Source organism: Sapajus apella, unplaced genomic scaffold (assembly GCF_009761245.1).
Source record: "Sapajus apella isolate SASKATOON/1434 unplaced genomic scaffold, GSC_monkey_1.0 scaffold59, whole genome shotgun sequence".
NCBI lineage: Eukaryota > Metazoa > Chordata > Mammalia > Primates > Cebidae > Sapajus > Sapajus apella.
The window spans coordinates 2,880,729-2,903,888 of NW_022436999.1; the positions used below are offsets into that span (position 1 = coordinate 2,880,729).

Sequence of the window (23,160 nt, forward strand, 5' to 3'; positions counted from 1 at the left end):
GTGCAACCAGCTTTATCCATTAATTTTTAAATTTATTTTAACTTTGAAAGCTTTGCTAACATGAAGTAAGATAATAAAATACTGAAGAAAAGCTTTAAACAAAGGATAAGCAGAGATTCATAAGAATCTAATTTCACAATAAAAATAAAAAAGTTCAGACTTCCCATGTCTTTATTTTTTCAACATCAACTATAACAGTTTTGAAATATGTCTATAATCTAAAATTCTAAACACAAATAAAAATTTCGTCTTATCACAAAGAATGACAGAATCAAAGTAACTGAAGTTTTATTTCTTTGTCTTTACAGTCATTGTGCTGTAATTGTTTATGTGAATCTTTTGTTTAAACACTGGCATATGTTGTTCATAGGAACTGGAGACACAAACTGCATCCAAAGTTAACTTGAATGATTGTGAACCTTTACAAACTTGCTCTTAAAATGAGTGCATATAGCTAAATCTACAAGGGTCAGGGCTGTCATAATTAAACTCTATGGTGAATGCAATGTATATTAAAGAATAAGCAACAAAATGCTAGTTTGAAGGTCACATATACACTATTAAAATCCAACAGTAACCGTAGCAGTTATTCAAAACCTGGCCCAATACAATATGTCTTTGGGCAACCTGCAGAACGGAAGAAAATATTTGTGAACCATTCATCCCGCAAGGAATTAATATCCATAATAGTAATACAAGGAACTCAACTGAACAACAATAACAAAAATAATCGAATATAAAAGCGAACAAAATACCTGAATGGACATTTCTCAAAGGAAGACATGCAAATGACTAACAGGTATAGGAAAAAATGGTCAACATCACTAATCATCACTGAAATAAAAATCAAAACCACAGTGACATATAATCTTACCCCATCTAGAATGGCTATTAACAAAAGACAAAAAATAACAAATGCTTATAAGAATAGATTAAAGGAAACTCTCATACTCTGTTGCTGGAGTTGTATATTAGTACAGCCATTATGGAGAATGATATGGAGATTCCTCAAAAAACTAAAAATAGAAGTACGATATGACCCAGCAATCCCATTACTGAGTATATGTCCAAAGGAAAGGAAATCTGCATGCCAAAGGGATGTCTGTACTCTCATGTAGCACTATTCACAATAGCCACGGTATGGCATCAACCTAAGTGTCAATCAACGGATGAATGGATTTTTAAAAATGTGATATATATACACAATGGACTACTAGTTAGCCATACGAAAGAATGAAATTCTGTCGTTCAAGGCAACATGGCTGAGCTTGGAGGACCTTGTGTTAAGTTAAATAAGCCAGGTGAAGGAAGATAAATACCAAATATTCTTACTGATATGTGAGGGCTAAAAAAATTGATCTTATAGAAGTAGGAAGTAGAGTAGTGATTACTAGAGGTGAGGAAAGGTGGCCATAAAGGGGAATAGCCCAAGATTGGTTAACTGACAGAAGGTACAGCTAGATAGAAGGAATAAGTTTTAGTGTTCTACGGCACTGAAGCATGTGTCTATAACTTACAATTTATTGTATATTTTCAAGTAGATAGCAGAGTAGATTTTGAATGTCCCCAACACAAAATGATAAATGTTTGAGGTGATGGATATGTTAAAATTACCCTGATTTTATCATTACATATTGTATACATGTATCAAAATACCACACTGTACCCCATAAATATGTATAATGATCATATCTTACGGCTAAATGACTAAATAAATAAAATTCACTTCCCTGAAAGAATAGGTCTTTGGAGAAGAGTATTTATCATTGTCTTTGTTTACAATTGCCAGTTGGTAGCAATAAAAAGTAGATTTTTAGTCAGTTGTTTTTACATTCTCTACAGATAGTGTATTCTCTTATTTCCTGCATCTGGGGCAGACCAGTCTTACAGCCCTGATCTTGATCTGTAAATTGGACCACATAGTCATAAGTTTAGAATCAAATAACATAAAGGAGATACTACTTAGTCATTGGTCACTTGCTATACTCCAAAGATTGTGCAAAGTGCTTTCCAAATATTATTTCATTAATTCCTGCTTTAACTATGAGGTTAGGTATCTTGATTACATACATTTTCCCAATGAGGTGACTGAAGCATAAAGAGGTTAAGTAAGATAGCCAAGATTACACAGTAGCTAGAAAAGAGCTAAAGAGTCAGGCATTGAAAGATCTGTCTGATACCAAAGTCTGTAGTTTTAATGACTCTGCGTGTTTACTAGAAAAGCAACCTATAATTCTCTTATCTTCCACAGTAAGTGTCATATTCAGAGTAATGATTAAGTTCTTGTGACAAATGAATGGGGAAAAGAGGGAGCAGGAACTAAATGGGGTCTTATAAATAATAAAACAACTAATACCTTAGCAATAATACTAATATCCTAAAAACAGGCAATTAGACAAAGATAAAATAAAAATAAGCAAGAATTACATGAAGAGAGGCTCAGACTCTATGATTGTCTGAGGTATGCCTAAGGTTGATCAGAGTGTGGAAAAAAAGAAGCTTCCAAACTGATAATGTGCAATATAAATTGACACATTTCAAATGGAAAAACTAGCAATTCTACCTCAAAAAGAAATAATAAGGATTTCTATTACTGACAATTTGTCAGTTAAATATCCAGAATAACTCTTTTAGTCTAAAAATTATAATTATAAATAAGATTTTAAAAATTATTATACTTTAAGTTCTGGGATACATGGGCAGGACATAGAGGTTTGTTACATAGTTATACATGTGACATGATGGTTTGCTGCAACCATCACCTCGTCATCCACATTAGGTATTTCTCCTAATGTTATCCAGTAATGGGATTGCTGGGTCAAATGGTATTTCTAGTTCTAGATCCTTGAGGAATTGCCACACTGTCTTCCACAGTGGCTGAACTAATTTACACTCCCACCAGCAGTGTAAAAGCATTCCTATTTCTCCACACCCTCACCAGCATGTGGTTTCCTGACTTTTTAATGATCACCATTCTAACTGGCATGAGATGGTATCACATTGTGGTTTTGATTTGCATTTCCCTCATGACTGGTGATGATGAGCATTTTTTCATATGTTTGTTGGGCACATAAATGACTCCTTTTGTGAAGTGTATGTTCATATCCTTCACTCACTTTTTGATGGGGTTGTTTGTTTTATTTTATTGTAAATTTGTTTGAGTTCTTTGTAGATTCTGGATATTTGTCCTTTGTCAGATGGAGAGCTTGCAAAAATTTTCTCCTATTGTGTAGGTTGTCTGTTCACTCTGATGATAGTTTCTTTTTCTGTGCAGAAGCACTTTAGTTTAATTAGATCCCATTTGTCTATTTTGACTTTTGTTGCCATTGCTTTTAGTGTTTTAGTCATGAAGTCTTTGCCCATACATCTGTCCTGAAGGGTATTGCTTAGGTTTTCTTCTAGGGTTTTATGGTTTAGGTCTTCCGTTTAAATCTTTAATCCATCTTGAGTTAATTTTTTTAATAAGGTGTAAGGAAGGGATCCAGTTTCAGTTTTCTGCATATGGCTAAACAGTTTTCCCAACCCATTTATTAAATAGGGAATCCTTTCCCCATTGCTTATTTTTGTCAGTTTTGTCAAAGATCAGATGGTTGTCGATGTGTGGTGTTATTTCTGAGGCCTCCATTCTGTTCCATTGGTCTATATATCTGTTTTGATATAAGTACCATGCTGTTTGATTACTGTAGCCTTGTAGTATAGTTTGAAGTCAGGTAGCGTGATGCCTACAGCTTTGCTCTTTTTGCTTAGGATTGTCTTGGCTATGTGGGCTCTCTTTTGGTTCCATATGAAATTTTAAGTAGTTTTTTCCCCAATTTTGTGAGGAAAGTAAATGGTAGCTTGATGGGGATAGCATTGAATCTATAAATTACTTTGGGCAGTGTGGACATTTTCACGATATTGATTCTTCCTAACCAAGAGCATGGAATGTTTTTCCATCTGTTTGTGTCCTTTCTTATTTCCTTGAACAGTGGCTTGTAGTTCTCCTTGAAGAGGTCCTTCACATTCCATGTAAGTTGTATTCCTAGGTATTTTATTCTCTTTGTAGCAATTGTGAAGGGGAGTTCATTCATGATTTGGCTCTCTGTTTGTCTGTTATTGGTGCATAGGAATGCTTGTGATTTTTGCACTTGATTTTGTATTCTGAGACTTTGCTGAAGCTGCTTATCAGCTTAAGGAGATTTTGGGCTGAGGCGATGGGGTCTTCTAAATGTACAATCATGTCATCTGCAAATAGAGAAAATTTGGCTTCCTCTTTTCCTAACTGAATACGCTTTATTTCTTTCTCTTGCCTGATTACCCTGGTCAGAATTTCCAATACTATGTTGAATAGGAGTGGTGAGAGAGGGCAGTCTTCTTGTGCCGGTTTTCAGAGGGATTGCTTCCAGTTTTTGCCCATTCAGTATGATATTGGCTGTTGGCTTGTCATAAATAGCTCTTATTATTCTGAGATATGTTCCATCAATACCTAGTTTATTGAGAGTTTTTAGCATGAAGCGCTGTTGAATTTTTTCAAAGGCCTTCTCTGCATCTATTGAGATAATCATGTGGTTTTTGTCTTTGGTTCTGTTTATGTGATGGATTACGTTTATTGATTTGCATTTGTTGAACCAGCCTTGCATCTCAAAGATGAATCCGACTTAGTCGTGGTGAATAAGCTTTTTGATATGCTGCTGGATTCAGTTTGCCGGTATTTTATTGAGGATTTTTGCATCGATGTTCATCAGGGATATTGGCCTGAAATTTTTTTGTTGTTGTTGTGTCTCTGCCAGGTTTTGGTATCAGGATGATGCTGGCCTCATAAAATGAGTTAGGGAGGATTCCCTCTTTTTCTATTGTTTGGAATAGTTTCAGAAGGAATGGTACCATCTCTTCTCTGTACCTACGGTAAAATTCATCTGTGAAACTGTCTGGTCCTGGACTTTTTTGGTTAGTAGGCTACTAATTACTGCCTCAATTTCAGAACTTGTTATTGTTCTATTCAGGGATTTGACTTCTTCCTGGTTAGTCTTGGGAGAGAGTAAGTGTCCAGGAATTTTTCCGTTACTTCTAGGTTTTCTGTTTTATTATGTAGAGGTGTTTATAGTATTCTCTGACGGTAGCTTGTATTTCTGTGTTATTGGTGGTGATATCCTCTTTATAATTTTTTATTGCATCTATTTGATTCTTCTCTATTTTATTCTTTATTAGTCTGACTAGTGGTCTATCTATTTTGTGATCTTTGCAAAAAACCAGCTCGTGGATTCATTGATTTTTTGAAGGGTTTTTTTGTGGCTCTATCTCTTTCAGATCTGCTCTGATATTAGTTATTTCATGTTTTCTATTAGCTTTTGAATTTGTTTTCCCTTGCTTCTCTAGTTCTTTTAATTGTGACATAAGGGTGTCAATTTTAGATCTTTCCTGCTTTCTCTTTTGGGCATTTAGTGCCATAAATTTCCCTCTACACACTACTTTACATGTGTCCAAGAGATTCTGGCATGTTGTGTTTTTGTTCTTACTGGTTTCAAAGAACGTATTTATTTCTGCCTTCATTTCATTATTTAGCCAGTAGTCATTCAGGAGCAGGTTGTTCAGTTTTCATGTAGCTGTGTGTCTTTGAGTAAGTTTCTTAATTCTGAGTTCTAATGTGATTGTACTGTGGTCTGAGAGACTGTTTCTTATGATTTCCATTCTTTTGCATTTGCTGAGGAGTGTTTTACTTTCAATTATGTGGTCAGTTTTAGAATAAGTGCGATGTGGTGCTGAGAAGAATGTATATTCTGTTGGTTTGGGGTGGAGAGTTCTGTAGATGTCTATTAGGTACACTTGGTCCAGAGCTCAGTTCAAGGCCCGAATATCCTTGTTAATTTTCTGTCTTGTTGATCTGTCTAATATTGACAGTTGGGTGTTAAATTCTCCCACTATTATTGTGTGGGAATCTAAGTCTCTTTGTAGGTCTCTAAGAGCTTGCTTTATGAGTCTGGGTGCTCCTGTGTTGGGTGCATGTATATTTAGGATAGCTAGCTCTTCTTTGTTGCATTGATACTTTTACCATTATGTAATGCCCATCTTTGTCTCTTTTGATCTTTGTTGGTTTAAAGTCTGTTTTATTAGAGACTAGGATTGCAACCCCAGCTTTTTTTTTTTTTTTTTTTTTTTGCTTTCCATTTGCTTGGTAAATATTTCTGCATCCCTTTATTTTGAGCCAATGTGTGTCTTTGCACCTGAGATGGGTCTCCTGAATACAGCACACTGATGGGTCTCGACTATCCAATTTGCCAGTCTATGTCTTTTAATTGGGACATTTAGCTCATCTACATTTAAGGTTAATATTGTTATGTGTGAATTTGATCCTGCCATTATGATGCTAGCTGGTTATTTTGCCTGTTAGTTGATGCAGTTTCTTCATAGCATTGATGATCTTTATAGTTTGGTATGTTTTGGCAGTGGCTGGTACAGGTCGTTCTTTTTCATGTTTAGTCCTTCCTTCAGGAGCTCTTGTAAGGCAGGCCTGACAAAATCTCTCAGCATTTGCTTGTCTGTAAAGGATTTTATTTCTCCTTCACTTATGAAGCTTATTTGGGTTGGATATGAAATTCTGGGTTGAAAATTGTTTTCCTTAAGAATGTTAAATATCGGCCCCCACTCTCTTGTGGCTTGTAGGGTTTCTTCAGAGACATCCACTGTTAGTCTGATGGGTTTCCCTTTGTGGATAACCTGACCTTTCTCTCTGGCTGCCCTTAGCATTTTTTCCATCATTTGCACCTTGGTGGATCTGACAACTACATGTCTTGGGGTTGTTCTTCTTGAGGAGTACGTTTGTGGTGTTCTTGGTATTTCCTGAATTTGAATGTTGGCCTGTCTTGCTAGGCTGGAGAAGTTCTCCTGGAAAATATCCTGAAGAGTGTTTTCCAACTTGATTTCATTTTCCCATCACTTTCAGGTACACCGATCAAATGTAGATTTGGTCTTTTCATGTAATCTCATATTTCTTGGAAGCTTTGTTTGTTTCTTTTCATTCTTTTTTCTCTAATCTTGTCTTCTTGCTTTATTTCATTGAGTTGATCTTCAATCTCTGATATCTTTTTTCTGCTTGATCGATTTGGCTATTGAAACTTGTGTTTGCTTCACAAAGTTCTTGTGCTGTGTTTTTCAGCTTCATCAGGTCATTTATGTTCTTCTCTAAACTGGTTATTCTAGTTAGCAATCCATCTAACCTTTTTTCAAGGTTCTTAGCTTCCTTGCATTGGGTTAGAACATGCTCCTTTAGCTTGGAGCAGTTTGTTATTACCCACTTTCTGAAGCCTGCTTCTGTCAATTCATCAAATTCATTCCCTGTCCAGTTTTGTTCTTTTGCTGGAGAGGAGTTGTTTTCCCTTGGGGGAGAAGAGGCATTCTGGTTTTTGAAATTTTCAGCCTTTTTGTGGTGGTTTTTCTCTATTTTTGTAGATTTATCTACCTTTGGTCTCTGAAGTTGGTGACCTTTGGATGGGGTCTCTGAGTGGATGTCTTTTTTGTTGATGTTGAAAGTATTCCTTTCTGTTAGTTTTCCTTCTAACAGTCAGGCCTCTCTGCTGCAGGTCTGCTGGAGTTTTCTGGAGGTCCACTCCAGACCCTGCATACCTGGGTATCACCAGTGGAGGCTGCATAACAGCAAAGATTGCTGCCTGTTCCTTCCTCTGGTAGCTTCATCCTGGAAGAGTACCCACCAGGTGCCAGCCAGAGCTCTCCTATATGACATATCTGTCAGCCCCTACTGGGAGGTGTCTCCCAGTCAGGTTACACGAGGGTCAGGGATCCATCCACTTGAGGAGGCAGTCTGTCCCTTATCAGAGCTTGAATGCTGTGCAGGAGATCTGCTGCTCTCTTCAGAGCTGCCAGGCAGGTACGTTTAAGTCTGCTGAAGCTGTGCCCACAACCACCCTTTCCCAGGTGGGCTTTATTTATATGTCCCTGATGGGCTGTGCCTTTTTTCAGAGATGCCCTGCCCAATAAGGAGGGAATCTAGTGAGACAGTCTGCCTGCAGTGTCCTGGCTGTGCTGTGGTGGGCTCCACCTAGTTAGAACTTCCCAATGGCTTTGTTTGCACTGTAAGGTTAAAATCTACTTGAGCCTCAGCAATGGTAGAAGGCTCTCCCCTCACCAAGTTCATGTGTTCCAGGTCGAGCTCAGACTGCTGTGCTGGCTGTGAGAATTTCAAGCCAGTGGATCTTAGCTTGCTGATCTCCATGGGGGTGGGACCCGCTGAAGCAGACCACTTGGCTCCCTGACTTCAGCCCCCTTTTCAGGGAGTGAACATTTCTGTCTTGCAGGTGTTCCAAGCACCACTGGGGTTTGAAAAAATAAAACCGCTACCGCTAGCTAGCACAGTTTCTGACCAAATGGCCACTCAGTTTTGTGCTGGAAACTTAGGGCCCTGGTGGTGGTGTAGGTACCAGAGGGAATCCCTGGTTTGCAGGTTGCAAAGACCGTGGGAAAAGCCCAGTGTCTGGCCCTGGAGTGCAGGGTACAGACCCTAATGGATTCCCTTGCCTATGAGTGGGAGTTCCCTGTCCCCTTGTGCTTCCCGGGTGAGGCAATGCTCCACCCTGCTTCGACTCGCCCTCCTTGGGCTGCACCCACTGTGTGACCAGTCCCAATGAGTTGAACCAGGTTCCTCAGTTGGAAATGCAGAAATCACCCACCTTCTGCATTGATCTGCTGGGAGCTGCACACTGGAGCTGTTCCTATTTGACCATCTTGGTAGCAATCCCTCCCTATAGTTTTTAAATTGCTTCTTATTTAATTGCCTTCCTTTAAGAGTATTATTTTGTTATAATTTATATGGAAAGAAGTGAAAGGCATTTGCTTTTCCCTAGTATGTTTAATAAAAATTTATTTTGTATGGTTAATAGTTTAGAAAACTCAGGTTCTAAACTATTAATAATACAAAATAACTATATTGTAATGAGATAAATAATTGAATTTACTATTGTCAAATTTTAGAAAATCTTTATTGTCTTTTATGTATGAGTTATAATATTTCAGGGTTTTTCAGTTATAATATTTCAGATTTTTCTTGTACAGTGACTAATTTTGATCATTCATAATTTGATGACTTCATAAAGTCCATTGCTTAGCCCCTTTCAGGGTCTTTATGGATGTCTGTAGAATGAGGATTCCTGAAGCATAAACTTTGTAATCCTCAGATTAATCTGGTTTTGATCATATTATAATTATTTATTTGTTTGTCTCTACACAGGCTCAGGGCTTATTATCCTCACTTTTGACAGTCATTTGAGACTATGATGAAATATACGGGCCCTCTTGTCAGAAAAAAAAGGGCACAAAATATGTAAAATATTGAATACAATATTATAGACCTCCTGAAGCTTATTTTTACTCCTGCCACAAATTTCTGCACTAAATTGATAATTTAGTTAACGTATTATGTTTTAATTTTCTTTCTCTAGTATCTAGCACAATGTCCTGCATTTTGTATGCCCAAACACATAAAGGATTGTTTAATAAATAAAGAAATGGATGACTGTTGCCAGCCAGATTGTATGACAGGTGCAGAAATTCCCCACTTTCAAAAATTGTTGGTAAATATAATGAGCAAATATTGGGAATTTTCCTGGCCAATCTTAAAATACCAGACTCTCCAATGGTTTTTCCTTAATGACAAGAGTTTCTTTTCCCAAGACTTCTATACTATGGAGATTCTAATTTTCTCTTCTGAAAGCATTTCCTTTCCTCTTCGGTACTCTCCTGTCAGTAACTGGGAAGAGAAACATTATGCTCTCCATACCCTTAAATGATGTCAGTGTTTTATAAATCTTTTTCTTTTCTAAAAAATTATAATACAATATGAATACATTTTAGTAGCATTCATTTATAATCCAAGACACTTCACCGCCCCTCCTCTTTTTTTCTATTTTTCATTGTACACAGAGCTATACAAGGCATTATAGAAAATACCAAAATGAATGAAAATCATAAACTCTGCACTCAAGAATCTTTCAGTCTAATAAAGTTATGAGCAAAGATGAATACAATGAGAAGATAGAAAAAACTTAGAGATTAAACTAAAGTAAATCATAAAACTGATGCAACTTGACACAGAATTGTGATTATTTTTGATGTCTCCAGTTTTGACAGTCAAAGGAGACACTATCAATAGTTATTACAAAAGCAACACGCATTAACTAGTATTATTTTGGACAAATTGAGACATAGAGCCACCCTACTCTTAAGGTTTTTTACTTTTGCTTTTACTTTTTATTATAGGCATTTTCATACTGCCTGTAAAGACTGAGGTAACTATTTAAGTACCCATCCTCTAACTTTAGCTATTCTCACCACTTGGCCAATGTTGCCTTATCTATGACCCCAACTCCCCAACCCCATTTACTAAAAGCAAATCCAAAGCATTTTCTTGCTTTATCAGTCAGTTTTTCACCACTCCATTCTTTTTCTCCCCTGATTTCCTTTCTTATCCCCATTCCAACCTATCTTTTTATTTTTACTTCCAGCACTGCAGTTCTGATCTAACTTTGCCAGGACACAGATCCATAGGGTCAGCCCTGCATCCTGAGCAGCTCAGAGGGAGGAGCCAGACCAGCGGTGCCTCACACCTTGTCCTCTTCTGCTCTGGACAGATGGCTCCATAACGACAGCTTCGTAATGTTAGTAGATGGGACCCTGCTGCACATCAGGGTCACTCTTCTGCTGCTCTTGCTTGGGGTGTGTTTGTCCATTTCTGGCTATTTTCAGGATGGGCCCTCCCAGCATCTCACTTCCCCAGAATTGGTGACCCCCTTGAAGTTGATCAGCAGGGGCAGAGGTGCAAAGGCTCCTGGATGGTTGTCCTACAGCCTGCGGTTTGGGGGCCAGAGACATGTTGTTCATATGAGGGTCAAGAAGCTCTTGGTTTCTAGACACCTCCCAGTGTTCACCTACACAGAGCAGCATGACCTCCTGGAGGATCAGCCCTTCATCCCAGATGACTGTTACTATCATGGTTTTGTGGAGGGGGCCCCTGAATCGTTGGTTGTTTTCAGTGCTTGTTTTGGGGGCTTGTGAGGAGTGTTACAAATAAATGGTCTCACTCATGAAATTGAACCCATCAGGCACTCTGCCACATTTGAACACCTGATTTATAAGATAAACAGTAATGAGACACAATTCCCAGCTATGAGATGTGGCTTAACAGAGAAGGAAGTAGCATGCCAACAGTTGGAATCTGAAGAGGCTGAGAACTCAGCTCTGGAACCAAATTCTGCTGGTGACTGGTGGACCCATGCGTGGTTTCTGGAGCTGGTTGTTGTGGTGAACCATGATTTCTTACTCTCAAAGCAACATCTCAAAGGTGCAAGAGGATGTATTTCTTGTTGTCAACATAGTGGATTCCATGTATAAGCAATTAGGTACTTACATACTTTTGATTGGAATTAAAATTTGGAATCAAGGGAATATTTTCCCAATGGCAAGCATAGAACAGGTCCTGAACGATTTTGCCCAATGGAAACACGTCAGTCTTTCCCAGCTACAGCATGATGCTGCACATATGTTCATAAAAAATTCACTTATAAGTATACTTGGTCTAGCCTACATTGCAGGAATATGTCGTCCACCTATTGATTGTGGAGTTGATAATTTTCAAGGCGATACGTGGTCTCTTTTTGCCAACACTGTGGCCCATGAGTTAGGTCATACTTTGGGTATGCAGCATGATGAAGAATTCTGTTTTTGTGGGGAAAGAGGCTGCATCATGAGTACTTTCAGAGTGCCAGCAGAGAAATTCACCAATTGCAGTTACGCTGATTTTATGAAGACCTCTTTGAACCAGGGATCATGTCTGCATGATCCTCCCAGATTGGGGGAAATCTTTATGCTAAAGCGTTGCGGGAATGGTGTGGTTGAAAGAGAAGAGCAGTGTGACTGTGGATCTGTACAGCAATGTGAACAAGATGCCTGCTGTCTGTTGAACTGCACTCTGAGGCCTGGGGCTGCCTGTGCTTTTGGGCTTTGTTGCAAAGACTGCAAGTTCATGCCATCAGGGCAACTCTGTAGACAAAAGGTCAATGAATGTGACCTTCCAGAATGGTGCAATGGATCATCCCATCAGTCTCCAGAGGATAGATATGTGCAGGACGGAGTCCCCTGTAGTGACAGTGCCTACTGCTATCAAAAGAGATGTAATAACCATGACCAGCATTGCAGGGAGATTTTTGGTAAAGATGCAAAAAGTGCATCTGAGAATTGCTATAAAGAAATCAACTCTCAGGGCAACCGTTTTGGTCACTGTGGTATAAATGGCACAACATACCTAAAATGTCATATCTCTGATGTCTTTTGTGGGAGAGTTCAATGTGAGAACGTGAGAGACATTCCTATTCTCCAAGATTATTTTATTCTGCAGCACGCTCATATCAATGGTGTCACCTGGTGGGGTATTGACTATCATTTAAGGATGAACACACCTGACATTGGTGAAGTGAAAGATGGTACAGTGTGTGGCCCAGGGAAGATCTGCATCCACAAGAAGTGTGTCAGTCTATCTGTCTTGTCACACGTCTGCCTTCCTGAGACGTGCAATATGAAGGGGATCTGCAATAACAAACATCACTGCCACTGTGGCTACGGGTGGTCCCCGCCCTACTGCCTGCACAGAGGCTATGGGGGTAGTGTCGACAGTGGCCCAGCATCTGCAAAGAGAAGAGTTTTCTTGACAGTGATTATGATTCCTTCTTTGTCTGTTTTTATTTTCCTGTTTACTGTTGGTCTTCTTATGTATCTACGACAACGTTCTGGTCCCAAGGAGACTAAGGCTCATTCATCAGGTTAAGAAAATGTCTCTAACTTAATATTCCATGCATTATTACACTTCAGTCTCTTGGCAGTAGAAATGTTAGTACATCCCTGAAAGTGAGCACATTTCTGACCATTCCCAGAAAGCTGCAAAGATCTTCCCTTACGTCAGTACCACAAACATTGTCATTACGTGCAGGTGATTCTTTACATGTTTCTATCTATTGTTCTTTTTTTTTATTATTATTGTTCATTTTTTAAGCAGCAAATAAAGCTACATTCTTCCCTCACATTAGTCCTTGTTATGTTTCTTGTGCATGGAGATGACTTATAGAAAAGACATGAGGTATGTCTACATTAGAGTGTCCGGGGCAAGGCTTACCTTGCTACTGACATTTATCAATGTGGGAAAATTACTTAAATTTTCTGATGTTCTGCTTCAAAATCTTAAAGTGGGTAGGGATGATAATAATATTTGTTCCACCCAACTTTTTGGTTTATTTGGTAACCAAATAGATAAATAAGTGAATGTTTGTTAAGTATAAACAAATTGTAGTTTGTCTGATAAAAGCTCTTGACCTTGCTTCCTGTGTGCTTCCTAGCTCTTTGTCTTAATTTAGCAGTTTGGATATTTTTTTTGGAGCATTTGCTTTGCATACCAAAATATAAACTCCATGAGGGCGTGGTTATTTTTATCTGTTTTGCTTACTATTATATCCTCAATACCTGCAACAGTGCTTAGTACACAATAAATACTTAAATGAAGTAATGAATTTGAATGGAGTATTAAATAGATGAAATTCATCACAAGGCTGGGCGCAGTGGCTCACACCTGTAATCACAGCACTTTGGGAGGCCGAGGCAGGTGGATCACGAGGCCAAGAGATCGAGACCATCCTAGCCAACAAGGTGAAACCCCGTCTCTACTAAACATATAAAAATTAGCCAGGTGTGGTGGCATGTGCCTGTAGTCCCAGCTACTCGGGAGGCTAAGCCAGGAGAATTGCTTGAACCCAGGGTGTGGAGGTTGCAGTGAGCTGAGATTGTGCCACTGCATTCCAGCCTGGCGACAGAGCAAGACTGTCTCAAAAAAAGAAAAGAAAGAAATTCATCAGGAAAAGTGAAAATAATATTTTGCTACCTTGAAGATGTCATTCTCATCCTCTTTTTTAAACTACTGGATCTCTTACTCAAAATTAAACTTCGAATACTTAAAATATGTTCATTTAAAATTCTGCTGTTTGAACATGGCATACTTTTCTGGTCTTTTTCCCCCCAATTTGTCTTCTCCTCCATCTATTCTCAGTGTTTTTGGAAAGCTTGTCTCTTGAAAATACAGATTGAATCAGATAGCCTTGATTCAGTTAACTTCTGAGTGGCACTCTGTAGATTGAGTCAAATGACACTTTGAGTATCATTTTTCATTACACTTTCCAACTCTACCTATTTTATGTTTATAATATATTTGGCTGTGTCATTCTCTGTGTATTTGTACATGCCATCCTCATTCCCCAAATGTTGTTTACCACCCTCCTTCTACTCCCATACCCTGGAAAACTCCTATTTTCTCTCCATAGAGGTTAAATGTTATATGTTCGTAGAAGCATCCCTTATGAAATGGTAAGAGTTCCACTTGTGTGCCCCTGTCACTTTGTGGTCACTCCTTCATGGTTTGATGCCCTCTAGGAATAGAGGTAGAAAGGGTCCAATAATGTGCTAAGACAAAGGACATCTAGTGGAGCCATACAAGGAGGGAGGAGTGAATCAAGAATACAATCTGGTTAAATCAGAGAAAGCTCCACATTTTGTAAGTGTGCACATCCATATGGAGACAAAAGATAGCTGCTCCAGTATGTTGGTTCTTTTTTGAAATGGTTTATTATAAAAAACTGTTGAAGTTGATTACAGTAAAGTTTATCTGCCCAATGTTCTTTTATATTTGCTGAGTTTTGTATTTCTGCTTGAGATTACTTTGAAATAATCCTTTTTTTTTTCTGGAATTACTTTGGTTTCCGCTTTTATGCTTAATTGTGGAATTTATTTTGCTGTAAGGAATGAGATAGATATCTAATTGTATACTTTTCCAAATGGGCAGTGAGTTATCCTGATACAATAAATCCTTGATCACTGCTTTGGTGGTAAATTGGGATCCTGTATTGCATTTTAAAGTTAATTTGTTAGAGTCACCTTAATTTACTTGTAAATTTTTACAAGAAGCAGTGCATTTTGCAATATTCTTATTTTTGGAAAAGCCGTATATACTTTCTATTCATTGAGTTACTTAGAGCTATATCATCAATTATATCAGGATTGAAGGATATAATTAACATTTTTATAACAAGCATAGAGTCTTACCTCTTGTTTTAATGTAGATTGTCTAAAAATCAGACCCAGAGACAGGATTTAGGTCGAGTTAGTTTTTTGGGGAGGCACAAAACAGGATAGACTAATGAACGAGTTTTCTCTTTGTACTACTGGAGTCATTCCTGTGGGCTCTCTGAGAAGTCATGTGAAACACAGCTTGGAATAATACTCCACGGTTCAGGAGAAAGCTGTAAGGAAAAGAATACCTGAAATACAAACACTTGAAGTGGTAAGCTCTCAGAGCACAGAAATTGTCTGCCGTGGCTGCAAGTGAACTCAAGTGGGACAGGAAGATGTAGGGTGAGTTTTCAGCATCTACTCTACCCAGGTTCCTTAGAAAACATATGCTGAAGCAGGGATTAAATCTAAATGGTTTATTTGGAAAATGCAATCCTAGGGAAATGAGAGTAAAAGTAAAGGTTTTTGGGGCTGGAAAGTATGGTACAGCAGATGCTGGTGGTACCCACCTGTATCCTCTTAGGCTGACCCATGAGGTTATCTGTCTTGAGGTGCTGATGACAAGTCCTGTACACACTAATGGCTTTCTACTTTACGGGGGTGTGCTCAGACCATTCATGGAGTAGGCTGGAAGCAAGAAGGAGTTAATGCATCTAAAGCAATTCTCAATCGATAAGCGACGTTGTATGAATGAGCATGATAGCTTCCCCAGTCCTCATGGGACTTCTCTGTGGTGTTAGGGCCCAAGTGAGGCTGTACATTGTTAGTAGAACAGGAACTGGGTCTCGCTACTTTCTCTCCAAAAAACCCTCAAAAAACTCTCTTCTTTTCTTCACAAAGTCTTCTTTGCTCTTTGAGCATCTGTTGAAAAGGCTGACTGGAGACGGTCTCAGTCTATCCGATTCTCCCTCTGATCCTCCACCATAGACTTTCTTTCAAACTGTGTCTTAACTGTTATTAACCCTCACTGTTTTCTTAAGAGTTTAGGCACAGAACTGACATCGCTTTACTCCAGTCTTACAAACCCTGGCCATGTGAACTAACCTGTCTGACTGCTGGGCATATCAGCATCTAGATTAATGAAAATAATCTGATCCTATTTTTGTTCCTGCTGTTGCAAGTGCCTGGTGGCTCAAATCTGGAGCATGGATGCATGACAAGGTATGGCATCTATGACCAAGAAAACAATGTCACATTACTCTTTTTGGTGAGATGGGCACCTCTATAAAAGCTTGAGGACTGTCTTTTGTTTCGGTAAAGACATTAGAAAGGAATGTTTCCCTTTGTCTTGAAAGTAGAGATGATGCAGGACCTTTCATAGGTAACTTCCCAAGGCGGTGGTATAATCAAAACTTGTGATTTTTAAAAATTATTATACTAAGTTCTGGGGTACATGTGTAGAACGTGTGGGTTTGTTACATAGGTATATATGTGCCATGGTGGTTTACTGCATCCATCCCCCCATCATCTACATTAGATATTTCTCCTATTGTTACCCCTCCCCAATGCCCCAACCCCTGCTATCCCTTCCCCACCCCCTGACAGGCTCCAGTGTGTGATGTTCCTCTCCCTGTGTCCATGTGTTCTCATTGTCCAACGCCCACTTATGAGTGAGAACATGCAGTGTTTGGTTTTCTGCTCTTATGTCAGTTTGCTGAGACCAATGGAACAGAGGCCTCAGAAGTAATACCACACATCTACGACCATCTGATCATTGACAAAACTGACAAAAGCAAGCAATGGGGAAAGGATTCCCTATTTAATAAATGTTGTTGGGAAAACTGGCTAGCCATATGCAGAAAGCTGAAACTGGACCCCTTCCTTACAACTTACACAAAAATTAACTCCAGATAGATTAAAGATTTAAACATAAGACCTAATACCATAAAAACCCTAGAAGAAAACCTAGGCGATACCATTCAGGACATAGGCATAGGCAAGAACTTCATGACTAAAACGCTAAAAGCAATGGCAGCAAAAGCCATATAGGCAAATGGGATCTAATTAAACTTAAGAGCTTCTGCACAGCAAAAGAAACTATCATTAGAGTGAACTGACAACCAACAGAATGGGAAAAAATTTTTGCAATCTACCCATCTGACAAAGGGCTAATATCCAGATTTTTTATTTTTTTGAGATGGAGTCTCGCTCTGTCACCAGGCTGGAGTGCAGAGGCACGCACCACCACATCCAGCTAATGTTTGTATTTTTAGAAGCTGGTTTCACCATGTTGGCCGGGATGGTCTCGATCTCTTGACCTCATGATCTGTCTGTTTTGGCCTCCCAAACTGCTGGAATTACAGGAGTGGGCCACCAAGCCCAGCCAAACCCTGTGATTTGATTCCATAGATGGCACACATAAGCCTCTCACAAAGGTCATAAACAGTCCTTCCACTGACTCTTATGGTACAAACACTTGCCACATCACCAGATGTTATGGATGGCCCAGAAGTCAGCCCTGTGCAACTTGGATTTGCTCACTTGCTCCTCTCACTAGACTGACAGGCACCAAAGATTACATGGTGATAGCGTGGTGAATATTTCAAAAATGTGGAATAACTTGGCTCTCCTATGTCTGATATTGTACAATCTGTCTGCTTCTATGGACTGACATGGATGCATGTAGATACACAGATGCCAATAGGACAGAAGAAAAAGCACAACAAACCCCAATCTGTTGGGCCACAAATTTCACTCTGACATTATTTGTGAACCACATTTGTCCTTTTATCCCATGTGGTAATAAGGTCTATGAAGTGTTGGGGACTCAGATACCTAACGCCTTTGTCACCAGATACTCCTCCTTCAATGCCAGCCAAATTATAAACTTGGGCTCCTTTATTCATAAAGTAGTGCCATGCAAGTGTACTAGATGAGCTATAGAATATTCACTTACAGGTCACAATTCTAAGTTCTTTTCCATTCTGAGATTCATTTTTCCAGGTTTTGAAACTTATGAGATGGAAAGGGCAATTCTCAATATTTCCATAGTAAAAGAGCAGGAGTCATTACTATGCAAGCACTGAGAAGACTCCAAACTGAAGTTAACAGTTTAGCCTCTGTTGTACTTCAGAATCACCATATCCTGGACACAATGACAGCCCAACAAGGAGGAGCTTGTGCAATCATTGGTGAAGAATGCTGCTTATTTGTAAATCGCTAGGGACAAATAGAATCTTTGAAAGACAAGATAAACACTCTTCATCATGTAAATGAAGCTAAACCATTCAATTGGACTGACCTATTGCCAGGGATAGGAGACTGGTTGAATGGAGTATGGGTAAATGTGTTTAGATTTGTTCCTTTCTGCTTATTCATTCTTCTTGTAATCTGTGTTTGTCTTTCCCTTTGCAGATTCCTTGCCACTCAGCTGCTAATATAACTCTTTTCTCCACAAATACCAACTCAGCTTTTAATTTGAAACTTTGAGGAAAGTTTCAGACAGGGGAAATAAAGGAGTTAAAGGCATGCTGCTTCAAAATATGCCAAATTAGTATATTGATTATTTCAAGCTCAAAGCACTTTGAAAACTGTAGTTCCAGAAGTGACTATCTGACCTGTCTTTTCCTGAATATAGCAATCCATAAAGCTTCCATGGAGAAAGATGCCTTCCCTGTGCCAGGAACGAAAATAACCCTATCCCCAGGATTGGAAATTGTTGCTGCAATAGACCTGTACAAATAAAGTAATTCTTATCTCCCACTAGCTTTATAACTCCTCCTTGACACTCCCCACCAATATATCTCCTAGTGACTTCCCTGGAATTCACTGTCACTAGCTTAGATCCTTTTGTCATTTTTTCACAAATCTATTGTTCTTTTTCTAAAAGTATAAAAGCTTTCTGCTTTGGCCATTATTTTACATCTTCACACTCTTGAGAGGATCTCTATGATATGAGTGCCCCCATATTCTAGTTATGATATTGCCTGCAGAGCTTGAGCCAGCATCACTACTGATGGCATATGGATTGTAGGATCTTAAGCGTGGAATCTCACGCAAGTCGGCATATGAACAGAGGATTCATTCACTCTTTAGTGTTTGAGATTCAGGAATGGTATGTAGCAATGAATTATATTGTTTCTATTGTATATCAAACATTTAGTAGCATCTATCCTTCTAGAGTGCTTAGAATGGTCCACAGAAGGCAGAGCCAGAGTGCCAGCTCAGAAACAATATTCTGAAAGAACTGAGTGCCAGCCTTCACAATGCAGTGTGTATATTAAGTCAGAGATTCCTATGTGGTGTTGTATTTCCAGTAGAAAGAACATATGGGACCAAGAACCAAGGAAGAGAAGCTGGGTAGCCTCACTTACCATCACATGTGATGATCCTTTTGATCTGCTTTTCCCTGCAACTCTCTGTTCTCCAGGCAGGTCTTGGTCCACAAAGAGAATGCATCTTTGCCAGAGGACCCAGCAAAACTTCCATAGACCTGCAAGTTGTCCTCAGAGCTTCTGGGACATCTTCTGTTCAAAGACCAGCAGGTAAAAAGAAGTCATTTTGACAGGAGATATTGACCCTGAATAGCAAGGGAAGGTAAGGTGCTGAGCCCCAGAAGAGGAATGGACGATTATATGGAGAAACTAGGGGATTCACTTGGGATCCACTTGGAACCACCCCAATGCAATGGTAATTGAATGGATATGTGTAGCAAGGTTGACCCGAGAAGATCTCAGAACCTTATGGGATGAAGGTGCAAAAGATTTAAAACAAACATTATAGCAAGTGCTCTGGGTCCTCCCTGACTTCCACTTTTGTCCCTTTTTCTTTTTAAAAATAGTCAAAACAAAATTAATGTTATAAAGATGCGGTCTCGCTATGTTGCCCAGGCTGGCCTCAAAGTCCTGGGCTCAAGTATTCCTCCCACCTTGGCCTCCCGAAGTGCTAAGATTACAGGCATGAGCAATCACTCCCAGCACTCCCACCCACAGCCATTTTTTAAAAAACTATATATCCCTCACAGCCCATGGCTATCCAAAACCCCTCAAGGTTGGGAAAGACAGTTCTCAGAATTATTGTTCTGTTGGTTATTAGACTCTAAAGAAGGGACAAGAAAATATGAACAGCCCCCATCTACTGTTTTGGTTAAGCTGAAAACTGATGCTACAATGGAAAGGACAAGGACAGTGACTCAAAGTATTCCCATCTTGTAAAAACCTTGACCATGCTTCACTTGTGACATCACCTGGTCTTCAGGCACTCCCTGATGTAGTTCAATTGAATAAAGCTTTCAAACTCTATGTGAGTTTAAAACGATATATATATATTTAATAATTTTGTGTTGTTACTTTGGATAGATTTGGACAAAACGCCAACACTGCCCAGTTTTGTGTCAAAGACACCATTATCAAAGAACCCTAAATTCCTTGGGTGGAGAGGTAAGCCCTGCTGTTGTTCTCTAATTTTTTTTCCTCATTTTAATTTTCATTCTTGATTTCCAACTTTTATTTTAACTTCAGTGGTACATGTGCAGGATAGGATACGCAGGTTCATTACATGGGTAAACACTGCCATGGCGGTTTGCTGCACAGATCATCCCATCACCTGACTTTGTTTCATAGCATGGTGGTTGCATGCTTTGATTTTTTTCTAGGTAACCTTTTGTCAGACTGAAGTCAGTATTTTCCTTCTGTCTTTCTGAGTTCTTTAGATGTGCAGAGAATTTAGGCAACTTTCCTAAGATGGGACAAGACTCTTCTATTATCTCAAATTCTTCTACTAGGGAAACTCTTATTCAACCCAAACACCTGGCCAGATCTGTGTAGATATATGGTCTGGTACAACGTTGCTCAATCTGTTGAATTCCTAAGTGGCGTGATTTCATAAGGTATACATTTGAACTGCAGTGGCTCTGGTTGCTTGGGGCAATGTCAAACTTGTGCATTTTGTGTCACCTTAGAAGAAAGGGTAGCAGAATAACTTACTTTATTTGGTATGAAGAAACCAAGAAAATATGTTAAACAGTCTCTAGTCTTGAGTCCTGTTTTCACCAACTTCAGTGTTCTTCCTTTCCCAAAGGCCTATTCCCTTCTGTTACCTCTGTTTATGCCTCTGATTCTCACCTCCCTTCTATCCTGATCCCTATCTTCTTAAGGACCCCCTTCCTTCTTTTCTTCCACACTTCCAGCTCCCTCTTACTATTTGACCTGGAACATCACCACTTGTTGGGTAAGACAGGCCCTAAAAACAAGAGAAAAGTTTTAAAAACAAGACACATACAATGTCACTCTATCACCCAGGCTGGAGTGCAGTGGTATGATCATGACTCACTGTAACCTCTAGCTCCTGGTCTCAAGTGATCTTCCTGCCTCAACCTCCCAAGTAGCTGGTTCTATAGGAACACACTATCACACCTGGCTGATTTAAAATTTTTTTTTAGAAATGGGGTCTTGCTATCCTGCCCAGGTTGGTCTTGAACTCCTGGCCTCAGGTGATCTTCCTGCCTCAGCCTCTTGAGTAGTTAGGACTATAGACATGTGCCACCATGCCTAGATAATTTCTTTATATTTTGTGTTGACAGAGTCTCACTATGTTGCCTAGGCTGGTCTCAAACTGATCCTCCCTCCTCAGGCTCCTAAATAACTAAGACTACAGGTATATGCCATCATGAATGGATAAATTTTTTTTGTTTTAATTTTTTGATATTTTATAGGACAGGGTCTCACAATGTTGTCCAGGATAGTTTCAAACTCCTGGCCTCAAGAGATCCTCCTGCTTCAGACCTCCAAAGTGCTGGGATTATAGCCGTGAGCCACTGTGCCAGACCTTAGTGCACTATTTCTGAAGTGATTCTTCCTGTTTCCCTGTAGGTAAGCTTTTGTGTCTGAACATGTATCAGACAGTCAGTTCCATCCTGTAATTTATGGATAGGCAGGGCTTAGGCAATTCCTGAAGATTTTAGATAGGAGATCCCATCCCTTTAATATCCAGAGAAATTGAGCAGTGATTTATCAGTGACTAATGACCCTTTCTGTAATAGTTTAACAGTAAAGACAAAAAGTCAGAGACATTAGATAATGGATTCCTTAGGCTTAGCACAGTGCAAAAATACTGAGAAAAATGAAAATGATAGCAGACAGCATGTACCAAGTGCCTAAAATGTTTCAGGCTTCTCTTAGGTGCTTTCTTTTGATTGTCACAAAGCGTTGGAAAAGTACATTTGACCTGTGAATGTAAAATGTGGACCTTGAAACTCTGAAATATTAAGACTTTGCCTATAATCACATAATCAGCAGTTGGAAGAATCACTGTTGAACTTCAAGGTGCCTATGACACAAAAGGCTTTTAAAACCTTCCTACTGTATCACTGCCAAAGTTGCCTTTTATGCTTATTTAACACTAACAATAAAATGGACAAATAACAAACATCTCATTTATAACCAATCAGAAAAAGACCTAAAGGCCAGGCGCAGTGGCTCACGCCTATATTCCCAGCACTTTGGGAGGCTGAAGCAGGTGAATCACTAGAGGCCAGGAGTTCGAGACCAGCCTGGGCAACAAGGTGAAACTCTGTCTTTCCTTTAAAATACAAAAATTAGTCAGGCATGGTGGCGTGCACCTGTACTCTCAGCTACTTGGCAAAGTTCAGGTGGGAGAATTGCTTGAACCGGGAGGCGGAGGTTGCAGTGAGCTGAGATCACACCACTGCATTCCAGCCTCGCAGCCTGGGCACTGGAGTGAAACTTTGTCTCAAAAAAAAAAAAAAAAAAAAAAAAAAAAGAGAGAAAAAGAAAGAAAATGAAAAAGCCTTAAGAGTGTTAAAACAAATGTACATTAGTGCAAACGGGATTTGCCACAAGAGTATCTAGAAAACATTAGACCACAAATATTAAGTGAGTTCATGTGCTCTTGGTAGTGAATCTAAGACTTTCTGCCAACATCTATAGAAGTATTAAGAATATGACCAGGCCAGGCGTGGTGGCTCACACCTATAATCCTAACACTTTGGGAGGCTGAGGCGGGTGGATCATGAGGTCAAGAGATCGAGACCATCCTGGTTAACATGGTGAAACCCTGTCTCTACTGAAAATACAAAAAATCAGCTGGGCATGGTGGTGCGCGCCTGTAGTC

At 39.3% G+C, this 23,160-nt stretch overlaps 1 protein-coding gene across 1 annotated transcript; it reads left to right on the forward strand.

The window, feature by feature from the left end:
- The first annotated feature begins 7,645 nt into the window (after positions 1–7,645).
- On the forward strand, positions 7,646–13,618 carry LOC116528513 (disintegrin and metalloproteinase domain-containing protein 21-like). Its single transcript, XM_032245759.1, is given in 2 exon segments — positions 7,646–11,300; positions 11,302–13,618. Coding segments are annotated over 2 exon segments (2,163 nt in total). The 5' UTR covers positions 7,646–10,641; the 3' UTR covers positions 12,806–13,618.
- Positions 13,619–23,160: the final 9,542 nt, after the last annotated feature.